At 37.9% G+C, this 19,544-nt stretch overlaps 1 protein-coding gene across 3 annotated transcripts in view; it reads right to left on the bottom strand.

The window, feature by feature from the left end:
• The window catches only part of PHF8 (PHD finger protein 8), an 84,360-nt gene that overhangs the window by 7,022 nt on the left and 57,794 nt on the right, over positions 1 to 19,544 (bottom strand). For all 3 annotated transcript variants that reach the window (XM_024564335.3, XM_024564334.4, XM_053917049.1), the window contains exons 18-19: positions 12,328 to 12,423; positions 559 to 668 (exon numbers count right to left, since the gene is read on the bottom strand). In XM_024564335.3, coding sequence (XP_024420103.2) covers positions 559 to 668; positions 12,328 to 12,423 — 206 coding nt within the window. The remainder of the gene's footprint in view (positions 1 to 558; positions 669 to 12,327; positions 12,424 to 19,544) is intronic.

The raw sequence follows: 19,544 nt of genomic DNA, 5'->3' as shown, positions 1-19,544 counted from the left end.
GTAAATTCTAATATGCTAACAGGTCAACTTTATTCTAATGAAGTGACCCTTTAGGCCAAAAATTAGTGAGTGAAGTGTTTTGGGAAGCAGGGAGTAAAAATAAAGGCAATAATTTTTGGCATAGAGGACAAGAAAAGTCTCTCCCTGAAAAAGTCAAATTCTAGTACTGGTAGATGGCTAAGAACTTGAATATACTTAAACAAGTCCCCTCCTCGGGGCTTCATCTAAAGGCAAATGCTCTCACTCAAGGAGAGACCTGGTGTTTCTGATCTGAGAGATTTTTATGCATCCAGAAAAGCAAGGGCTTTTCTCGGGCCCCGTATTTTCTTTCATTCTAAATCATGTCAACTGTGTGACCTGTGGAAGTAGCTTCTCACTGAGTTGGGATGTAAAGGATCTAGGAAGGGCTAGGATACTGCCATGGATAAAGATCAAAGGTTACCCCCCCCCTCCCGTGAGATAACAGTGAGACCCTATCAGCCTTAAGGTCTGAGGTTTGAGACTCTTAAGTCAAACTAGGGTCTGTAGCAGGGCCACTGCTTGAGTGTCAGCACCTACCTGCTGGGCCAGCTTTGCAGCCGCTGCAGCCAAACCTGTCTCAATGGAAGCCACCCGGGTCCCCTCCCGCACCGGACGGTCCTGCTTTGGTAGAGTTGGGGTCACACGGGCTGCAGAGGAAAGAGGATGTAGACAGTTATCTGAATGCCAACCATATTCCCTATCTCTGAGCCCCCCACAGATACGCTCATTGGGCTTCCTGCTTCTGGCTTTAACAAAGCCAAATTTTGCTTCCTGTCATTATAAGAAGCTGATTCACACATGCCTGAAGTATATAGAGCACAAACTTATTAAAGGATAAAGGTCAGTCTCCCTAAACTGGCATTTAAGGTTTCCCATGTTCTGTTCCTGGCCTACCTACCAACCTGATTTCCATACCCATATTCTCTGCTTCTCCAGACACCTTCAGAATACATACAGCTCATCCTCTCTCCCTGTGCCTTCACCCTCACCATCCGCACTGCCTGGAGTACCTTCTCCCCTTTTGTCCACATCTTCAAAACCTGCCCATCCCTCAAAGGTAAGCTGAAATCAACCTTCTATGCAGACCTCTAGGACTTTTCTAACTCTCCCTCCCCTGAACTCATAGTATGTACAAGTCACTTACACATTTACCATACAATCTTGTCTCATTCCCTAGTGTTGATGTGTGTTATTTTGTCTACAACCAAGCTATGAGCTACTGAAGACCATCTTCTTGTACAACCCTTTTATAATGACTTAACAATCTTGAATCAAAAAGTAATTACATAGGCAGTATATTTCAGTATAACCAAATCCCTGGGTGATGAGGGAAGCTCTTTACAGAAGAATGCCAGCTAATAAACGTAGAAGGAACGACAGAATTAGAAAATCACAGGTGCTTCTAGAAACAAGTGATTCTAAGGCATCTGGATATTCATACAGTACCAGAGTATTACTCCTCACGGGTAACTTGCTAGCCTCAAGAAGGAAAAAACAACTTTACAAGGGTGAGATTAGGAAATCACCCCCTTAACCCAGCATTAACCTTATTGGAAGTAGTGGTGAGGCAGACAACCCCATGCATCGCCAGTGCAACACAACAGGAAATTCACAGCATCATCTGGAAGTAGTTTTGACAAAGATCTAAAATTGAGTAAGCAGTTCACATTACTTCCAGTTTTGAGGAAACACAGAGACAAAACAATAAGTCAAATGACACCATGAGAAAACAATCAGACATGTTACAAGATAACTGGCATGGTTTCATTAAAAAGACAATGTCACAAGGAAGCAAACAGATCTAGAAGGTGGAATGTGGAATGTGCTACAAAACAGTTATACCAGGTTTTGGGGGTTTTTTTACAACAAACCTATAGCATAAGACAAAAAATAGGGAGACAGGTAAAAGGTATGACAGCCAAACGCAATGTGGACCCTGTTTAGATTGATTTAAACAAATCCACTGTAAAAAAAATTCCTTTTTTTATAAGATTTTTATTTTATTTATTTTTAGACAGAGGGGAAGGGAGGGAGAAAGAGAGGGAGAGAAACATCAATGTGTGGTTGCCTCTTGTGCTCCCCCAACCGGGGACCTGGCCTGCAACCCAGGCATGTGCCCTGACTAGGAATCGAACCAGCAACCCTTTGCTTCACAGGCTGGCACTCAATCCACTGAGCCACACCAGCCAGGACATAAAAATGCATTTTTTAGTCAGATAATTAATGAAATTTGATTATGGACTTAGTACTAGATAACATCAAGAAATTACCAAATTATTATTAATTTTGTTATGCATGATAACAGAATTGTGATTTTGGGGGAGCTGTCTATATTTTTTAGAGATGCATACTTAAGTATATAGGGGAAGGGAATGACACAGTATTTGGGATTTGCTCTAGAGCACAAACAATTTTGAAAAAGAAAAAGAAGTTACAGATGAATCAAACATGGCAAAATATTGATAGCTATTGATTCTCAGTGATGGGTATATTAGAATTCATTGTACTGATCTATTTTTAATTACAGAAAAAAATCCATGTCACAGAAAAAAAATGAAGTAGTGGTGGTGCTGAACTACATTTTAAATCTTTAAGATTACTTGGTTCGTTAGCTATTATTACTACAAAGGAGACTTTCTGTATTAATGTTTGCAGATTCTGGAACAGGCAATTCAGGAGGTTGAAGTCTTTTCCTTAAAGGTGGTATTTATTTCAAGAATGACGTGAAGCAAATTTAGCAAAAATGTTAACACACAATTTTCAGTTAGGATTCATATGTATATTTTAAATTGTTCTCTATAGTTTTATACATGAAGTGGTTTTAAAACAAGGCTCATTTGTTAGCAAAAGTCTTAGTGACAACAATCAGAAAACAAAAAGAAATAAGGGCATCCAAATTGAAAAGGAAGAAGTAAAACTCATTATTTGCAGATAACATGATACTATATACACAGAACCCTAAAGATTCCATCACAACACTACTAGAACTGATAAGTGAATTCAGTAAAGCTGCAGAATGCAAAATAAATATTTGGAAGCAGGCTGCATTTTCATATACCAATTACAAACTATCAGAAAGGGAAACTAAGAAAACAATCCCATTTACAATTGCATAAAAAAAATATCTAAGAATAAACTTAAGCAAAGAGGTAAAAAACTCAGAAAATTTTAAGACATTAAAGAAAGAAACTGAAGAAGATACAAATAAGTGGAAGCACATACTGTGTTCATGGATAGAAGAATTAACATCATTAAAATGTCCATACTACCCAAAGCAATCTTATAGATTTAATGCAGTTCCTATCAAGATTCCAATGGCATATTTCACAGAACTAAAACAAATACTTCAAAAGTTTATATGGGACCACAAAAAGGCCCAGCATAGCAAAAGCAATCCTGAGAAAGAACAAAGTTGGAGGTATCACACTACCTGATATCAAACTATACTACAAGGCCATAGTAATCAAAACATCATGGTACTGGCATAAAAACAGACACAGATTAATGGAACAGAACAGAGAACCCACACCTATATGGTCAGTTAATATATGACAAAGGAGGCAAGAACATGCAATGGGGTAAAGTCATTCTATTCAATAAATGTTGACGGCAAAATTGGACAGATACATGCAAAAAAATGAAACTAGACTACCCTCTTACACCATATATAAGAATAAACTCAAAATGGATTAAAGACTAATGTGGTATGACTTAAAACTGTGAAACTTCTAGCAGAAATCATAGGCAGTAAAATCCCCAGTATTTCTCTTAGCAATATTTTTTTATGATGTATCTCCTGGGGCAAGAAAAAAGAAACAAATGGGATTACATCAAACTGAAAAGTTTTTGTATAGCAAAGGAAACCATCAACAAAACAAAAAGACAACCTAATAATTGAGAGAAGATATTTGCCAATGACACATCCATTAAGGGGTTAATCTCCAAAATTTATAAAGAACTCATTCAACATCAAAGAAAAAAAATCACCAAACAATCCAAGTATAAAATGATTTTTTAATTTTTGTGAGCCCTCCATACTGTTTCCCATAGTGGCTGAATAGTCACTTCTCCAAATAGGGCATTCAGATGGCCAGTAGGCATATGAAAAGATACTTGGCATAACTAATTGTCAGAGAAATGCAAATTAACACCACAATGAGTGACGTATCACCTCACAACTGTCAGAACAGCTATCATCAATAAATCAACAAACAACAAGTGCTGGCAAGGATGTGGAGAAATGGGAACCCTGGTGCACTGTTGGTGGGGATGCAGATTAGTGCAGCCACTGTGGAAAAGAGTATGGAGGAGGCCTCAAAAACTAAAAATGCAACTGCCTTATGAGCCAGCCTTTGTACTTTAGGATATATATACGAAGAAACACAAAAAACTAATTAGAAAGAATATTAATATATGCACCTCTACGTTCAGTGCAGCATTATTTACAATAGCCAAGATATGGAAGCAACCCAATTGCCCATTTAATAGGTGAGTGGATAAACAAGCTGTGGTACATATATACAATGGAGTATTACTTGGCCATAAAAAATAATGAAATCTAGCCCTGACTGCTGTGGCTCAGCGGACTGAGTATTGGCCTGCAAACCAAAGGGTTGCTGGTTTGATTACCAGTCAGGGCACATGCCTGGGTTGTGGGCCAAGTCGCCAGTTGGGGGCATATGAAAGGCAACCACAAAATGATGTTTCTCTCCCTCTCTTTCTCCCTTCCTTGCCCTCTCTCTAGAAATAAATAAATAAAATCTTTTAAAAAATAATGAAATCCTACCATTTGTAACAGCATGGATGGACCTAGAGGGTATTATGCCAAGTGAAATAAGTCACACAGAGAAACACAAATACCATAAGATTTCACTTACATATAGAATCATAAGAGCAAAGTAAACAAACAAGCAAAATAGAAACGGACTCATAGACACAGAGAACAAACTGGTGGTTGCCAGAGGGGAGGGATGATTGAGCAAAAAAGATGAAGGGATGAAAAACTACAAATTGTTAATCATAAAGTAGTCCCAGGGATGTAAAGTAGAGCACAGGGAATATAGTCAATAATATTGTAATAACTCTGTATGGTACTAAGAACATACTTGAAGTATCAGTGCAAACACTTTGTAAAGTATATGACTGTCTAACCCCTAGCTGTACACCTAAAACTACTAGAAAATAATACTGGATGTAAACTGTAATTGAAAAATAAAATAAAATAACCCACACATACAAAGTGCTAAATCTCAGTAAGGACAGTGAGCTCAGTGGCACTTTAACAGGCCCTAGACCCATCCAGGTCTCCTCAGCTCAGAAGTAGCCCTGAAAAACAAAAGCTCACATCCCCAGTAATGCAGGCAACAAAAAGGAGCTGGAGCTTTCCTTCAAAGCCTAGTGCTAAAGCTTCTCTCCAGAGGCTATTTATCAAAAGTATTTAAAGGCAAGTGCTTAATGTCACAGCTCGTAAGGGGACAGATAACACTTGGGACAAACAATAGACTAAACCAAAAGTTTAAAAAGAAAAGCTGAGGAATGAGATATCCACTGGGGATTTTAAAAAATTCCACATATTTATGGGAATCTAGGCATAGGGTCTATGTGCATGATCAGGAAAGACTTAAGAAAGCCCTAAGCACTCACCTCTGGCTGACTGACGCTCTGAAAAGGAGGAAGCCTGAGAAAGTTGTAAATTGCCTTTCTGCGTGTTGAAGGCACATAGAGCCCCTTATCTAGCACGGGGAGATTTACCAACTCTAGCCCTTGAAGGAATTTCTGTTCAATCACTAGATGACCACTAAGCTAACTGAGTAGAGACTTCAGTAGCCACAAATAAAAATACTTACTTTAATAACTTTTCTGAACTAATTCTATAAATAAACAAATAACAAGTAGCAACAAAATAAATTCTGTAGAGTGGGGTATATATGATTTCCAGAGTTGCCACATTATTTTAAATGTTCAGTTTTCATAAAGAACTACAATATATGCAAAGAACTAAGAAAGTGTAGGCATACACACGAAAGCAAGTAACCAATAAACACTGTACCTGACTTCATAAACAAAGCTGGACTTACTAGACAAGGACTTTACACCAACTATTCTAAACACATTCAAAGACATAAATGAAACCATATATAAAGAATTAAAAGAAAGTATGAGACTGATGTTTCACCAGAAAGTACCAATAGACAGAAATTGTAAGAAGGAAACAAATAGATATATTAAAGTTGAAAAGTAAAATAACCAAAATGAAAATTTCACTGGAGGGTTTCAACAGCAGATTTGAGCAGACAGGAGGAAGAATTAGTAACCTTGAGCCCCGGCTGGTGTGGCTCAGTTCACTGGAATCCAAAAGGTCATGGGTTTGATTCCCGGTCAGGGCACATACCCAGGTTGTGGGTTCAATCCCCGGTTGGGACACGTACAAGAAAGCAACCAGTGAATGTTTCTCACATCGATGTTTCTCTCTCCCTCCCCTAAAAGCAGTGAAAAATGTCCTTGGGTGAGGATTAAAAAAAATAAAGAATTAGTAACCTTAAAGATAGGTTGACGTTTTTCAAGTCTGATGAGTAGCAACTAAAAGGAATGAAGATAATGGACAGAGACAAAGAGACCTGTGAGATGCCATCAAATGTACCAAGATACTCATGTTAGATTCCTAAAAGAAAAGAGTGAAAGGGGCATAAAGACTATTTAAAGAAATAATCACTGGAACTTTTCCAAATTTGATGAAAAACATTAATCTATACACCTAAGAAAGTTCAACACACTATGAGTAAGTTGGAATGAACTCTAAGAGACTACACATCATAAACAAAATCAAAGACAAAGAGAGGTCCTGGAAATCAGCAGGGCAGAAGTGACTCATAACATACAAGGAATTGTCAAAATGCTGAAAGAAAAACACTGTCAACCAAGAACTCTAAAGCCAGCAAAACAAATTCATTGTTAATAGACCTGCGCTAAGAAATGCTGGAAGAAGCTCCTCAGGTTAAAATAAAAGGACAGTATATAGTAAATCAAATCCACATGAGTAATGAGCATTAGTAAAGGTAACTACATAGGTAAATATAAAAGAAAGTATAAACATATTTTTGTTGTAATTCTTTTTTATCTCCTATCTAGTTAAAGAGAGAGCTGCATAAGGCAATAATCCTATCTCTATGTTCATGGGTACACACTGTATAAAGATGTAATTTGTGACAGTAATAGCATAAAGAAGAAAGAGAATGGAACTACAGAGGAGTAAAGTTTTTGTATACTATTGAAATTAAGTTGATACTAATCTGAATTAAAATGGGACACTAGAAAGCAGAAAAAGCTCGAAAGAAGGCAGCAATGGAAAAATTAATGAACAAAAAGAAATAAGACACAGAGAAAACAAACAAAATGGACATAAACCCTACTTTGCCACTTATTGCATTAAATATATGTGGATTAAATCCTGCAATTAAAAGGCAAGGGACTGGCAGAATGGATAAAAACTCATAATCCTACTATATGCTGTTTACAAGACATACACTTTATTTTTTTTTTGAAATTTTGTTTATTTATTTTTATAAAGAGAAGAAGGGAGGGAGAAAAAGAAAGAGAAACTTGATGTGTGAGAGAAACCTAAATTAGTTGCTTCTCATATGCACCATGACTAGGGACCAAACCTGCAACCCAAGCAAGTGCCCTGACCAGGAATCAAACCAGCAACCTTTCGTTTGGTGGGACAACACCCAACCAGTTGGGCCACACTGGTCAGGGCACAAGACACACAATTTAGATTCAAGACACAAACAGATAAAAATAAAAGGATGGAAAAAGACATACCATGAAGACATTATCCAAATGAGAAACTGAATGGCTATACTAATATCCAACAAAATAGACTTTAATACAAAAATTGTTATTAGAGACATAGAAGGGGCATTTTATAATGATAAAAGAGTCCATTCATTAATAAGATATATGTTATAAACATATATGCACCTAAAAAAGATCACAAAAATACAGGAAGCAAAAAGTGACTAAACTGAAGGGAGAAAAAAATAATTCAGCAACAGTTGAAGACTTCAATGCCCCACTTTCAATAATGGATAAGACAAAGAGACAGAAGAACAGCAAGGAAATATACATTTATGATGTCTCAATAAAAATGCCCTGAGAAAGAATAAACATATGGGACTTTATCAAAATAAAAGGCTTCTGCACGGCTAAAGAAAACAGCAGCAAAACGAATAGGGAACCAACCATATAGGAAAATATATTTGCAAATGATAACTCAGACAAGAGTTTGATCTCCAAAATATATAAAGAACTCACACAACTCTACTCCAGGAAGACAAACAACCCAATTAAAAAATGGGCAAAGGGCCTGAACAGACACTTCTCCAAAGAGGACATACAGAGGGCCCAGAGAAATATGAAAGGATGCTCAGAATCACTAGCCATCAGAGAGATGCTAATTAAAACCACAATGAGATACCACTTCACACCAGTCAAAATGGACAACATAAACACATCAACAAATAAAAAGTGCTAGAGAGGATGTGGAGAAAAGGGAACCCTAGTACATTGGTGGGAATACAGACTGGTGAGGCCACTGTGGAAAAGAGTATGGAATTTCCTCAGAAAACTAAAAATGGAACTGCCCTTTGACCCAGCAATTCCGCTGCTGGGATTATACCCTAAGAACCCTGAAACACAAATTCAAAAGAAACTGTGAACCCCAATGTTCATAGCAGCACAATTTACAATAGCCAAGTGCTGGAAGCAACCTAAGTGCCCATCAGGAAATGAGTGGATCAAAAAACTGTGGTACATGCACACAATGGAATACTACACAAGGGAAAAAAAGGAGCTCCTACCCTTTGCAACAGCATGGACGGAACTGGAAAGCATTATGCTAAGTGAAATAAGCCAGACAGGAAAGAAATACCATATGATCTCACCTGTAAGTGGAACCTAATCAACAAAACAAACAAATTGAAAATATGATAAAAGTTCTTAGTTTTCTATCTATAGAAATATACATGCATAGAGGTATACATTTCAATTAAAACTACAGAGGTGTTCATTATCTGCTGTCTCAATAGGGAAACAATGGATCAGATCAACTTTTTATATAGAAATATTCAGATTTTTAAATGTAGAATCAGGGAAAGGTATCATAAACAAAATTACACACATATATGAAGGATAACTATTTCCTTACTGCATGAAATGGGCAATTTGAAAAGCTTGAACACATACAAGAATAAATGGGCAAAGGTCAGAAATAAAATTTACAAAAAAATTCTAATGATACTATGAACATATAGGAAAGTTTAATCAAGGAAATAAAAATAAGATACTGTTGTTTGCTTATGTATTACCAAAGATGAAAAAAATATCAAGGTGGAGACTGCTTGTTCTCAACCCAGTATCAGTTTCCCTTTCTTGCTGACTAACAAAACACATGACTTTGTGGGACAGAAATGGACGTAGCTAAAAACTGCATTTCCTGGCCTCTCTGGCAGGTAATCTTGGCCATATGACACAGTTTCAGTGAAAGATGATATTAAAAAGGTGGAACTTTTATTCTTTGGGTAGGGGCGCTGAGCAGGCCTTTTCCTTTTTCCTTTTGCTCCTCCTCTTCTCCCTGACTAGAACTCTGAGACCCTCGGTGGGAGGTAAAGCAGTCTCCGTGGGACTCTGAGGGCGGGAGCATTCACAAAGAAGGCCGACAGGCTACTGTTACAGGGAACCACTATGCCTAACTGATATGCCCAGTGCCTGCGAGGATTCCTAACCAAGTGCCCTCACACATAGCTGGTGAGAGTGTGCGCTAGGACAATCTTTCTGAAAAGCAATTTGGCAATACATATACAGAGCTTTTAAAGTGTTCATATTAACAAATTGCATTGATTGTGGGTATGTAAACAACATCTAAGATGTAACCATTAAGTGAGAAAAGTAAAGGACATAACAGTGTATAAAGTATGCTTCCCATTGAGTCAAAAAAGAGGGGGAAACACAGAATATACGTGTGTTTACTTGTATATGCATAAGCTACCTCTGAAAGAAGAAACATGAAACAATGTTAACAGTGGCTGACTCCAGGTGGGAAACTGGAAGGCTGTGGAACCGGGGTGGGAGTAACTTTTCACTGTGTGCCCATGTACTTATTTTTCAGAGACTTTGGCCCTTCTGGAGTTTCTTGGAGATCCACCCTAAGCAAATAATCAGATATACAAACATTTACGTAAAAAGATGTTTACCCCGAATGTTACCACTAATTGTGAAAACCTGAGGCTATGCTAAGTGCCTCACATCAAAGGAGAAGTTACGTAAATTAGATACATCCACGTGACAGAATACTTTGTAACCACAAAAATATTATTTATAAACAACGGCACAGGGATGTGCTTATGACACTATTAACTTAAAAGGCCAGATATATTATTGGTTTTCAACTTTTACACTCAACTTCTAGTCAATGTAGAGTGTTATTCACAAGACCATGTAAATGTTGACAATCCTGACTATATAAATGAAAAAGTGTGGCTCATGGAAGGTTGGAGGAAAAAGAAAAACATAGCAGCCCTAACGTCCTTATCTCAGAGAGCGGGTAACCCAGAGAGACCGACAGAAACTGATGGAAGGAAAAACAGAGGTTAAGTTAATAAATCAGAAAATTATGTTATAAAACCTATAATATTGAGTTTTGAAAGTAACCACAACAAAAATGAAAGCTATGAGGCTGCCTTGCAGGCAAGGGATCGTAGGTGGGAAAAGCAGACGCAGAGACCATTGCACTTCATCCTAAACTCCTCTGTACTACTTGACTTGCTACCAGATACACACATTACATACATTATTTTGAATAAAGGGCACAATAATGTTAAAGTAGGATATATGATTTATACACAATGTGATTTCAACCATAAAAATAAAAATGCACAAGAAAAAAAGACCAGAAGGAAATATGTCAAAATATTAACAGTGGTTGCTTCTGGGTGGCAGAAACATGGGTGGTTTCTTTTTTACGCCTTCTTCTATTTTCTGTATTTTACAAATTTTCTACTACGCTAGTAAGTCAGAAAGTATAGGAAAAAATAAAATCAGAAAATAGGCCCGAAAAAAGAAACAAGAAACATTTGTTGACTGATACACTACAAGAACACTTCCCAGGACTGCCCTGCCACCCCGCTCCCCCAAACCCAAGCAAACACCAGAAAGGCCAAATAAGGCTGGGTGGGGATAGCAGGCCCTTTATTTCCTAGGAAACATAGGTACTGAGATGCCAGCACCCCTGTGGCAGTCTGCTGCAATAATGGCTCTCAATCCGCTCACAGCTCCTGGTATGCATGAGAATTTTGCACCTCCCCCTTTCAGGAGATGGAATCTACTACTCTACCCATGAAATCAAGGCTTGGCCATGCAACTTGCTTTAGGCCAATGGGCCAATGGGAAAGATGACACAAGCAGAGGCTTGAAAAGTGCTTGCACATTGGGGCTTGTCCTCTCTTGATGCTGGATACCCCTGTGCTTGCTACCTTGTGAAAAAGGTTGGCATGGCCTCCTTGTGGATAAAACACCACATGTAAAGAGGCCCCAGCCAAACCAAGTTAGGTCCCAGATACCTGAGGGAAACCTTTTCGGACCATGCGGCCCCAGCCAAGCTGGTCCAGACTGGAACAGCAGCTCGGTCAATCTGGAGAATCGTGAGAAATGACAAACTGTTGTCATTCTAAGCCATTGCTTTGGGTAGCTGAATGAGCAGCAAAAGCTAACTGACACGCCCTCCAATGTGAAAACCACCCAGCCAATGAGATGAATAAAGTTCTTTTATTATTTTCTAAATTCCATGTTCAACTCAATGATCATTCCCTTCCTTTCTCAGAGATGGCTTCTCAGCCAGTATAGGTGACAGTCTAAGGAGTCTTGGGCCTTGTAGAGCTCAAGAGTCAGCATAATTTCCCTCAGCTGCCATTAATATTAGCAAAGGGCTGTGATAATGGTAACAGAATGCTCTCTGACGCCTTAGACTGCTTGCTAAAATCTGTTTAAGGTCCTCCTTGTTTCATCTCAAGCAATGTAATATCAGAAGCAAAGTACTCCATCACCTCTGGCTTTGCTGAACTGAGTGTATGAACTGTGTCTCATTGATCATTTTTGCTCCAACACTTAATACCTGGCACACAGCAAGCACAGTTTGCTAAATAAGCAAATGAGTGACTGACTCGTGTCTTCCTATATTAAATATCCCACCTACTTCCAGCCTATTTCTCCCCCAACCGCCCCTACAGAGTTTAAGGACAGAATATAGATCACCTTTAGGACTCCATGGAGCATCATCTGAATTCTTCTTTTTCTTGGGTCGAGATTTCAAAGCAGGGTCATCATCATCAGACTCCAGGGAAGGGTAAACTGCAGTGAGAGGGAAAAGCAATGCACACTGAGATCTCATCCAGAAGGGTGAAAACAGAATGATACATACCTCAACTCCTACCACTCCCCCACAAGTACGCCCTTCACTTAATCCAGCACATTCACATGCAGGAGTCCCTGAATGTGCCACATACTTTTCATGCCTTTCTGCTTCTGCACCATTGCTGCAAATGTCCTTCTCCCAGCATCATCTAATTCTATTTCACTCACAAACATCCATTTAGTGAGTAACTTCATAAATTACTTTACTAACCCCACAAAATTCAGCTCTAGATTCACTTCTCAAAGCCTTCCTCATGCTCCTAATCTGATTTGGATGCCTCCTCAACTCTCCATACCATCCTGTGTGTACCCCTACTGGAGTTATTTATTATCTAGTGCTGAAGAGATAATCAGCAAATCTGTCACTCCCAATTTACCAAGAGGACGGGTATATGTATCGTTTGATTTCAAACGAAGGGAGCCTAATATACTGCAGAGTAGGTGCTCAATAAGTGCTGAATTAATGAAAAAGGAATGGTACACACATTATTCACAAAAAGGGAACAAAAAGACTATTTGGGCTCAATTTTGAACAAGATTACTGGAACTGCATATTCTGAATGCAAAAACATATACAAGCATCTCATACTATACAAACACATACAAACATCCAGTTTTATCACACTCTCCTTACAATCCACATGCAACATCTATAGAATTTAATGGGAAGGTGGTCTAAAAAAGTCCTATTGATGGGGTCGAACTCTGCTGCTGCTGCTAAAACTAAAAGAGAAGCAAAGTGAGATTGAAAACTTCCTCCTAATGACCAGCTTCAAATTTCTCTGGAAGCATATACTTCATCAGAGGAATCCAGCCTCCCACTTCCTTCCAGATGGGCCTCTTTGTAGGAAAATGAGCCCATCTTTCAGGCCTTCCTCCTTGAGCAAAGAGGTAAAACCCCTTCCTCCTGACTTACAAAGATCTTTTAAAGAGGGGTCATTGATTGTCCCTAGAAAGAAATGACTACTGGTAACAGTTGTTTGAGAAAGATCCCATCCATCCCTGCTAGCCCTGATGGTTGTCAATGTTATTTTTTTTTGGGGGGGGGGTCGGAAAGGTTTTTTCACCTCAAGGGAAGAAGTGTGGTGATGTACAAAGACCATGAGTGTCAGTATCAGACAATGACTTTGAAATCCTAGAGTGACCCACTATGTTTATAGCCTAAGAGAAATTCCCTAAGCCTTCTATCTTCACCTATAAGATTGAATAGATACTATCTGCCATGCAAAATTTTGAGGATTGAGAAATAATATGTATAAGGTAACATGCAAATAGAATTCTATTTTAAGATTAATGTCTCATTCAAGAAGAGATAAGATATAGGTAATAATTAACTACACATTTTAAGAAAATACAAATAAAATATAAATATTAAAAATATAAGTGTGCAAGGAGTGATGTTTCCCAAAATTTGGATTTGGGAGCTCCAAGAATCTGTTTCTCCCATGATGCAACCATTAAGCTGACAAAATCTGTAAGAATCAACATTTTGGCCACTATGGAATCAGAACTTACAACAACAAGGAGCATGATTAAAAAAGAAAAAACCCACTTAATTTAGACATTTAAGGAAATCTGTCAGAAAATATCAAGGAATACAATCTTTGCAAAAAAAAAAAATCATTTGCAAAGTGACTAAATAAATATGTAATTGTAGCCCACAATAAGCAACATCAAACTCTGGGAAGAAAGAAAAATATGATTCTAGAATTACCATATTATAATATTCAAAACAATTATGAGGCATGCAAAGAAACAGATAATTATGTTTTATGTATAAAAAAAGATATTGATAAAACTCTCCATGATGCAGACATTGGACTTACTGGACAAAGACTATAAATCAACTGTCAAATATGATTTGATCATACTTGGTCAAAATACGATCAAACAGAACGACGTCTCAACAAAAGAGACTGTTAATTTTTCTATCAAAAGATAGAAAATATAAAAAGGAAGTAAATGGAAATTTTGGAGCTGAAAATACAATGGCTTGAATAAATAATTCACTAGAAAGGTTCAATTCAGATTTTGAGCAGACAGAAGAATCAACAAACATAAAGAAAGCTCCACTGAAATTAACCAGTCTGATGAGTAGAAAGAACAAAAAAAGAATGAAGAAAAATGAACAGAGGAAAGGGATCTGTGGGATACTATCAGGCTTACCAACATATTCGTATGGGAGACCCAGAAGGGGAGGACAGAGAGAAAGAGGGAGAAAAGCTATATGAAGATAAAATAGTCAAAAACATTCCAAATTCTACGAAGTACATAAAAATAAACATCTAAGGAGATGAAAAAATTACAAGTAGAATGAACTCAGAGATCCACACTGAGATACATTATACTCAAACTGGCAACAGACAAAGACAAGTGGAAAATCTTGAAAGAAGCAAGATAAAAGCAACTTATCTACAAAAGAAGACAGAAAGCAGAGCGATGATGTAGTTAAAGTGCTAAAAGAGAAAAAAAATTGTCGCCCTAGATAGTGTGGCTCAGTGAACTGAGTGCCGGCCTGCGAACCAAAGGGTTGCTGGTTCGAATCCCAGTCAGGACACATGCCTGGGTTGCGGGCCACATCCTCAGTAGGGGGTGCGTGAGAGGCAACCACACATTGATGTTTCCCTCTCTTTCTCCCCTCCTCTCTCTCTAAAAATAAACAAATAAAATCTTTTAAAAAAACTAGTATGAACTTTTTAAAAAATTGTCAACAAAGAATAATATATCTGGTTAAACTATCCTACAAAAATGAAGGCAAATTAAGACATTCTCAAATAAACAAAGGCTTGGGGAGCTCATCATTAGTAAAGATGCCCTTTAAGAAATGCTAGAGTCTATGCTGAAATGAAAGGACATTAGAGAATAACTTAAAACTTTTGAAAAATTTTAAAACTAGCAGTAAAAGTAACTACAGAGGTAATTATAAAAGCCAGCATTGTTGGGGTGGGGTGGAGGGATGGGGAGAAAAGGCATACAACTGTAATTGAATAACAATAAAAATTTTTTTAAAAAGCCAGCATTGTTGTATTTTTGTTTCCTATATGATTTAAAATTCCAATGTATAAAATACCTATAAGTCTATGTCATAAGAACTCTCAGAGATGAACATATAAAAATCAGGTGTGTTTCTAAAAGTTAGTAATGAACAATCTCTAGAAGAAATTAAGAAAAAATTCCACTTTTAATAGCATCAAAAAAAATAAAGTAGATAGGAATAAATTTAACCAAGGAGGTACAACATTGGTATACTGAAAATTACCTAATCAACAAAAGAAAAAAGCAAGCAAAATATAACCAGAGACATTGAAATTAAGAACAATCTGACAGTAACCAGAGGGGAGGTAGGAGAGGATAGTGGGGGGAAGGGTTTTCAGGAACTACTATAAAGGATACATGGACAAAATGAAGGGGGAGGGTGGAAGCCAGGGAGGTAGGTGGATTTGGCTGGGGTTGGGGGGAGTGGTGGGGGAAAATGCAAACAACTGTAATTGAACAACAATAAAGTAATTTTTTAAAAAGAAAAAATTACAAGACTTCCTGCCAAGATGGAAGTGTAGGTAGATATACTTTGCTTCCTCGCACAACCAAAAGAAGGAAAACAATGAATTTAAAAACAAAGAATAACCAGAACTGCCAGAAAATCGAACTGTATGGAACTTCGACAACCAAGAAGTTAAAGAAGAAACATTCATCCAGACCAGTAGGAGGGGCAGAGACAGGCAGCCAGGGTGGAGAGGACGTGCTGCCAAGCTGCAGCTGGAGGACCAGGTAGGTGAGGGGGTGGCTGGTAGACTGGGCGGTCCCACATTTGCCTGAGGATAAACCAGGAGGAACAATACGGGAGCGAGACAGACCATGCAACCTAGGGTTCCAGCGTGGGAAACAAAGCCTCAAACCCTGAGACTGTAAAAACCTGTGGGGATGGTGGCAGCAGTGGGAGAACCTCCCAGCATCACAGGAAAGTTTGTTGGAGAAACCCACAAGGTCCTAAAACATACATAAACCCACCCACCCAGGAATCAGCACCAGAAGGGCCCAATTCGCTTGTGGGTAGAGGGGGGAAGTGACTGAAAACTGGCTGAGACCCAAGCCAAGTGGCATCGTTCCCTCTTGGACCTCACCCCCACATACACAGTCACAGTACAATGTAACTCCGCCACTTACAATGTAACGGGCACCCCAAGACAAAGAAACATGGCCCAAATGAAAGAATAGACCAAAGCTCCAAAAATAGAACTAAGCGATGAAGAGATAGCCAACCTATCAGATGCACAGTTCAAAACATGGGTAATCAGGATGCTCACAGAAATGGGCGAGTATGGTTGCAAAACAAAGGAAGATATGAAGGCTATACAAAGTGAAATAAAGGAAAATGTACAGGGAACCAACATGACGGGAAGGAAACTGGGACTCAAATCAATGATTTGGGCCAGAAGGAAGAAATTACCATTCAACCAGAACACAATGAAGAAACAAGAATTCAAAAAAATGAGGAGAGGCTTAGGAACCTCTGGGACAACCTTAAACATTCCAACGTCCAAGTCATAGGGGTACCAGAAGAAGAAGAGGAAGAGCAAGAAGTTGAAAATTTATTTGAAAAAAATAATGAAGGAGAACTTCCCCAATCTGGCAAAGGAAATAGACTTCCAGGAAGTCCAGGAAGCTCAGAGAGTCCCAAAGAAGTTGGACCCAAGGAAGCACACACCAAGGCACATCATAATCACATTAAGATTAAAAAGGAAAGAATCTTAAAAGAAGCAAGAGAAAAGGAGACAGTTACCTACAAAGGAGTCCCATTAGATTATCAACTGATTTCTCAAAAGAAACCTTACAGGCAAGAAGGGGATGGAAAGAAGTATTCAAAGTCATGAAAGGCAAGGACCTACATCCAAGAGGACTCTATCCAGCAAAGCTATCATTTGCAATGGAAGGGCAGATAAAGTGCTTCACAGATATGGTCAAGTTAAGGGAGTTCATCATCATCAAGCCCTTATTATATGAAATGTTAAAGGGACTTATCTAAGAAAAAGAGGAAGATCAGAAATATGAATAGTAAAATGACAACAAACTCACAACTATGAACAATTGAACCTAAAACCACAAAAACAAACACAAACTAAGCAAACATCTAGAACAGGAACAGAATCACAGAAATGGAGATCACATGGAGGGTTATCAGTAGGGGAAGGGGGTAGAATGGGGTAAAAGGTACAGGGAATAAGAAGCATAAATGGTAGGTACAAAATTGACGGGGAGGTAAAGAATAGTATGGGAAATAAAGAAGAAAGAATTTATATGTACGACCCATGGACATGAACTTAGGTTGGGGAATGCTGGTGGGAGGGGGTTGAAGGGGGGAGGGGAATAAAGGGGAGGAAAAAATGGGACAACTGTAATGCATAATCAATAAAATATATTTAAAATATTAAAAAAAGAAAATTACAAAATATTGCTGAAAGAAATTAAAGATCTAAATTAATGTACAGACATGCCATGTTCCTAGATTAGATGTCTTAATATTGTTAAGATGGCAATAGTACCCAAAGTATTCTACAGATTCAATGCAATTCCTATCAATATTTTTGAAGAGATAGAAGTTGATCCTAAAATCAAATGTAATTGCAAGGGATACAAAATAGCCAAAACAATTTTGAAAAAAAAAATGAAGTTAAGAGGATTCACATTTCCCAATTTAAAAACTTACTACAAAGCTACAGTAGCCACACATTGTAGTACCTACATGAGGATAGACACAGAGATCAATGGAATAGAATTAAGTGTCCAGAAAGAAACCGATATACCTATAGTCAATTGGTTTTGGGGGCACATGTGTATGTTTTTATTGTAGTAAAGAATATCTAACATGAAATGTACTGTATTAACTGTTTTTAAAGTGTACAGTTCAGTGGCGTTACCGGTAAGTATATTCACATTGTGCAACCATCACCACTATTATCTCCAGAACCTTTTCATCTTCCTACACTGAAACTGCATACTCATTAAACAGTAACCCTCCATTTCTTCCCCCTCCACCTTCTGGCAACTGCCATTGTTTCTGTCTCTACGAATGTAACTACTCTAAGTACCTCATCTAAGTGGAAGCACACAATATGGTGCCCCTTTGTAACACTCATTTCATTCAGCATAATATCCTGAAGGTTCATCCATGTTGTAGCACGTGTCACAATTTCCCTCTTTTTTTTTATTTTACATTTATTTTTTCAAAGATTTTATTTATTTATTTTCAGAGGGGAAGGGCGGAAAAAAAGGGAGAGAAACATCAATGTGCAAGACAAACACTGATTGGTTGCCTCTCACATGCCCGCAACCCAGGCATGTGTCCTGACCTGGAATCGAACCTGCTTCCTTTGGGTTTGTGGGACAATGTCCAGCCCACTGAGCCACACCAGCCAGGGCAGAATTTCCTTCTTTTTTTAAAAAATTGCACTAAAAAACACAGAGCACAACTTTATCTTTTTAATAATTTTAAAGTATAGATTATAGTATTCGTAATTATATGCACATTGTTGTAGAACAGATCTCTAAGATCTCTAGAACTTTTTAATCCATTTTTACTTTTGATTTTATTTTGTATTGGTTTCAGTTGTGCAGCTTAATGGTTAGACAATCATATATTTTACCGCGCATTTCCCTTGGTATTTCCAGCACCCCAACAGGCACCATACGAGGTTATCGCATATTATTGCACGGTCAACTGATCTGTGACAAGGGTGCCATAATCAGTCAGTGGGGAAAGGACAGTCTCTATAAGAAGTGGTTTTCTGCAAAGAGAAAGAGTAAAAAGTCCAATTGGTAAATTAAAATGGAATACTAAAAATTATTCAAATAATTTAAATGAAGGCAGAAAATGAGAAATAGAGGAACAAAAAGCAGAGGTAACAAAGGAAAAAAGGGTATCTTCATCTGAACATATCATAATTACAGTAAGAATATGTTATCTAAAAACACCAGTTAAAAGACAAAGATTATCAATAAGGATCTTTTTAAACCACAAAGACTCAACTAAAGGCTGTCTACAAGAAACTCACTTTAAATGT

Source organism: Desmodus rotundus, chromosome X (assembly GCF_022682495.2).
Source record: "Desmodus rotundus isolate HL8 chromosome X, HLdesRot8A.1, whole genome shotgun sequence".
Taxonomy (NCBI): domain Eukaryota; kingdom Metazoa; phylum Chordata; class Mammalia; order Chiroptera; family Phyllostomidae; genus Desmodus; species Desmodus rotundus.
Note: the sequence above shows the minus strand (reverse complement) of the source record. Positions and strands in the feature narration are given on the sequence as shown.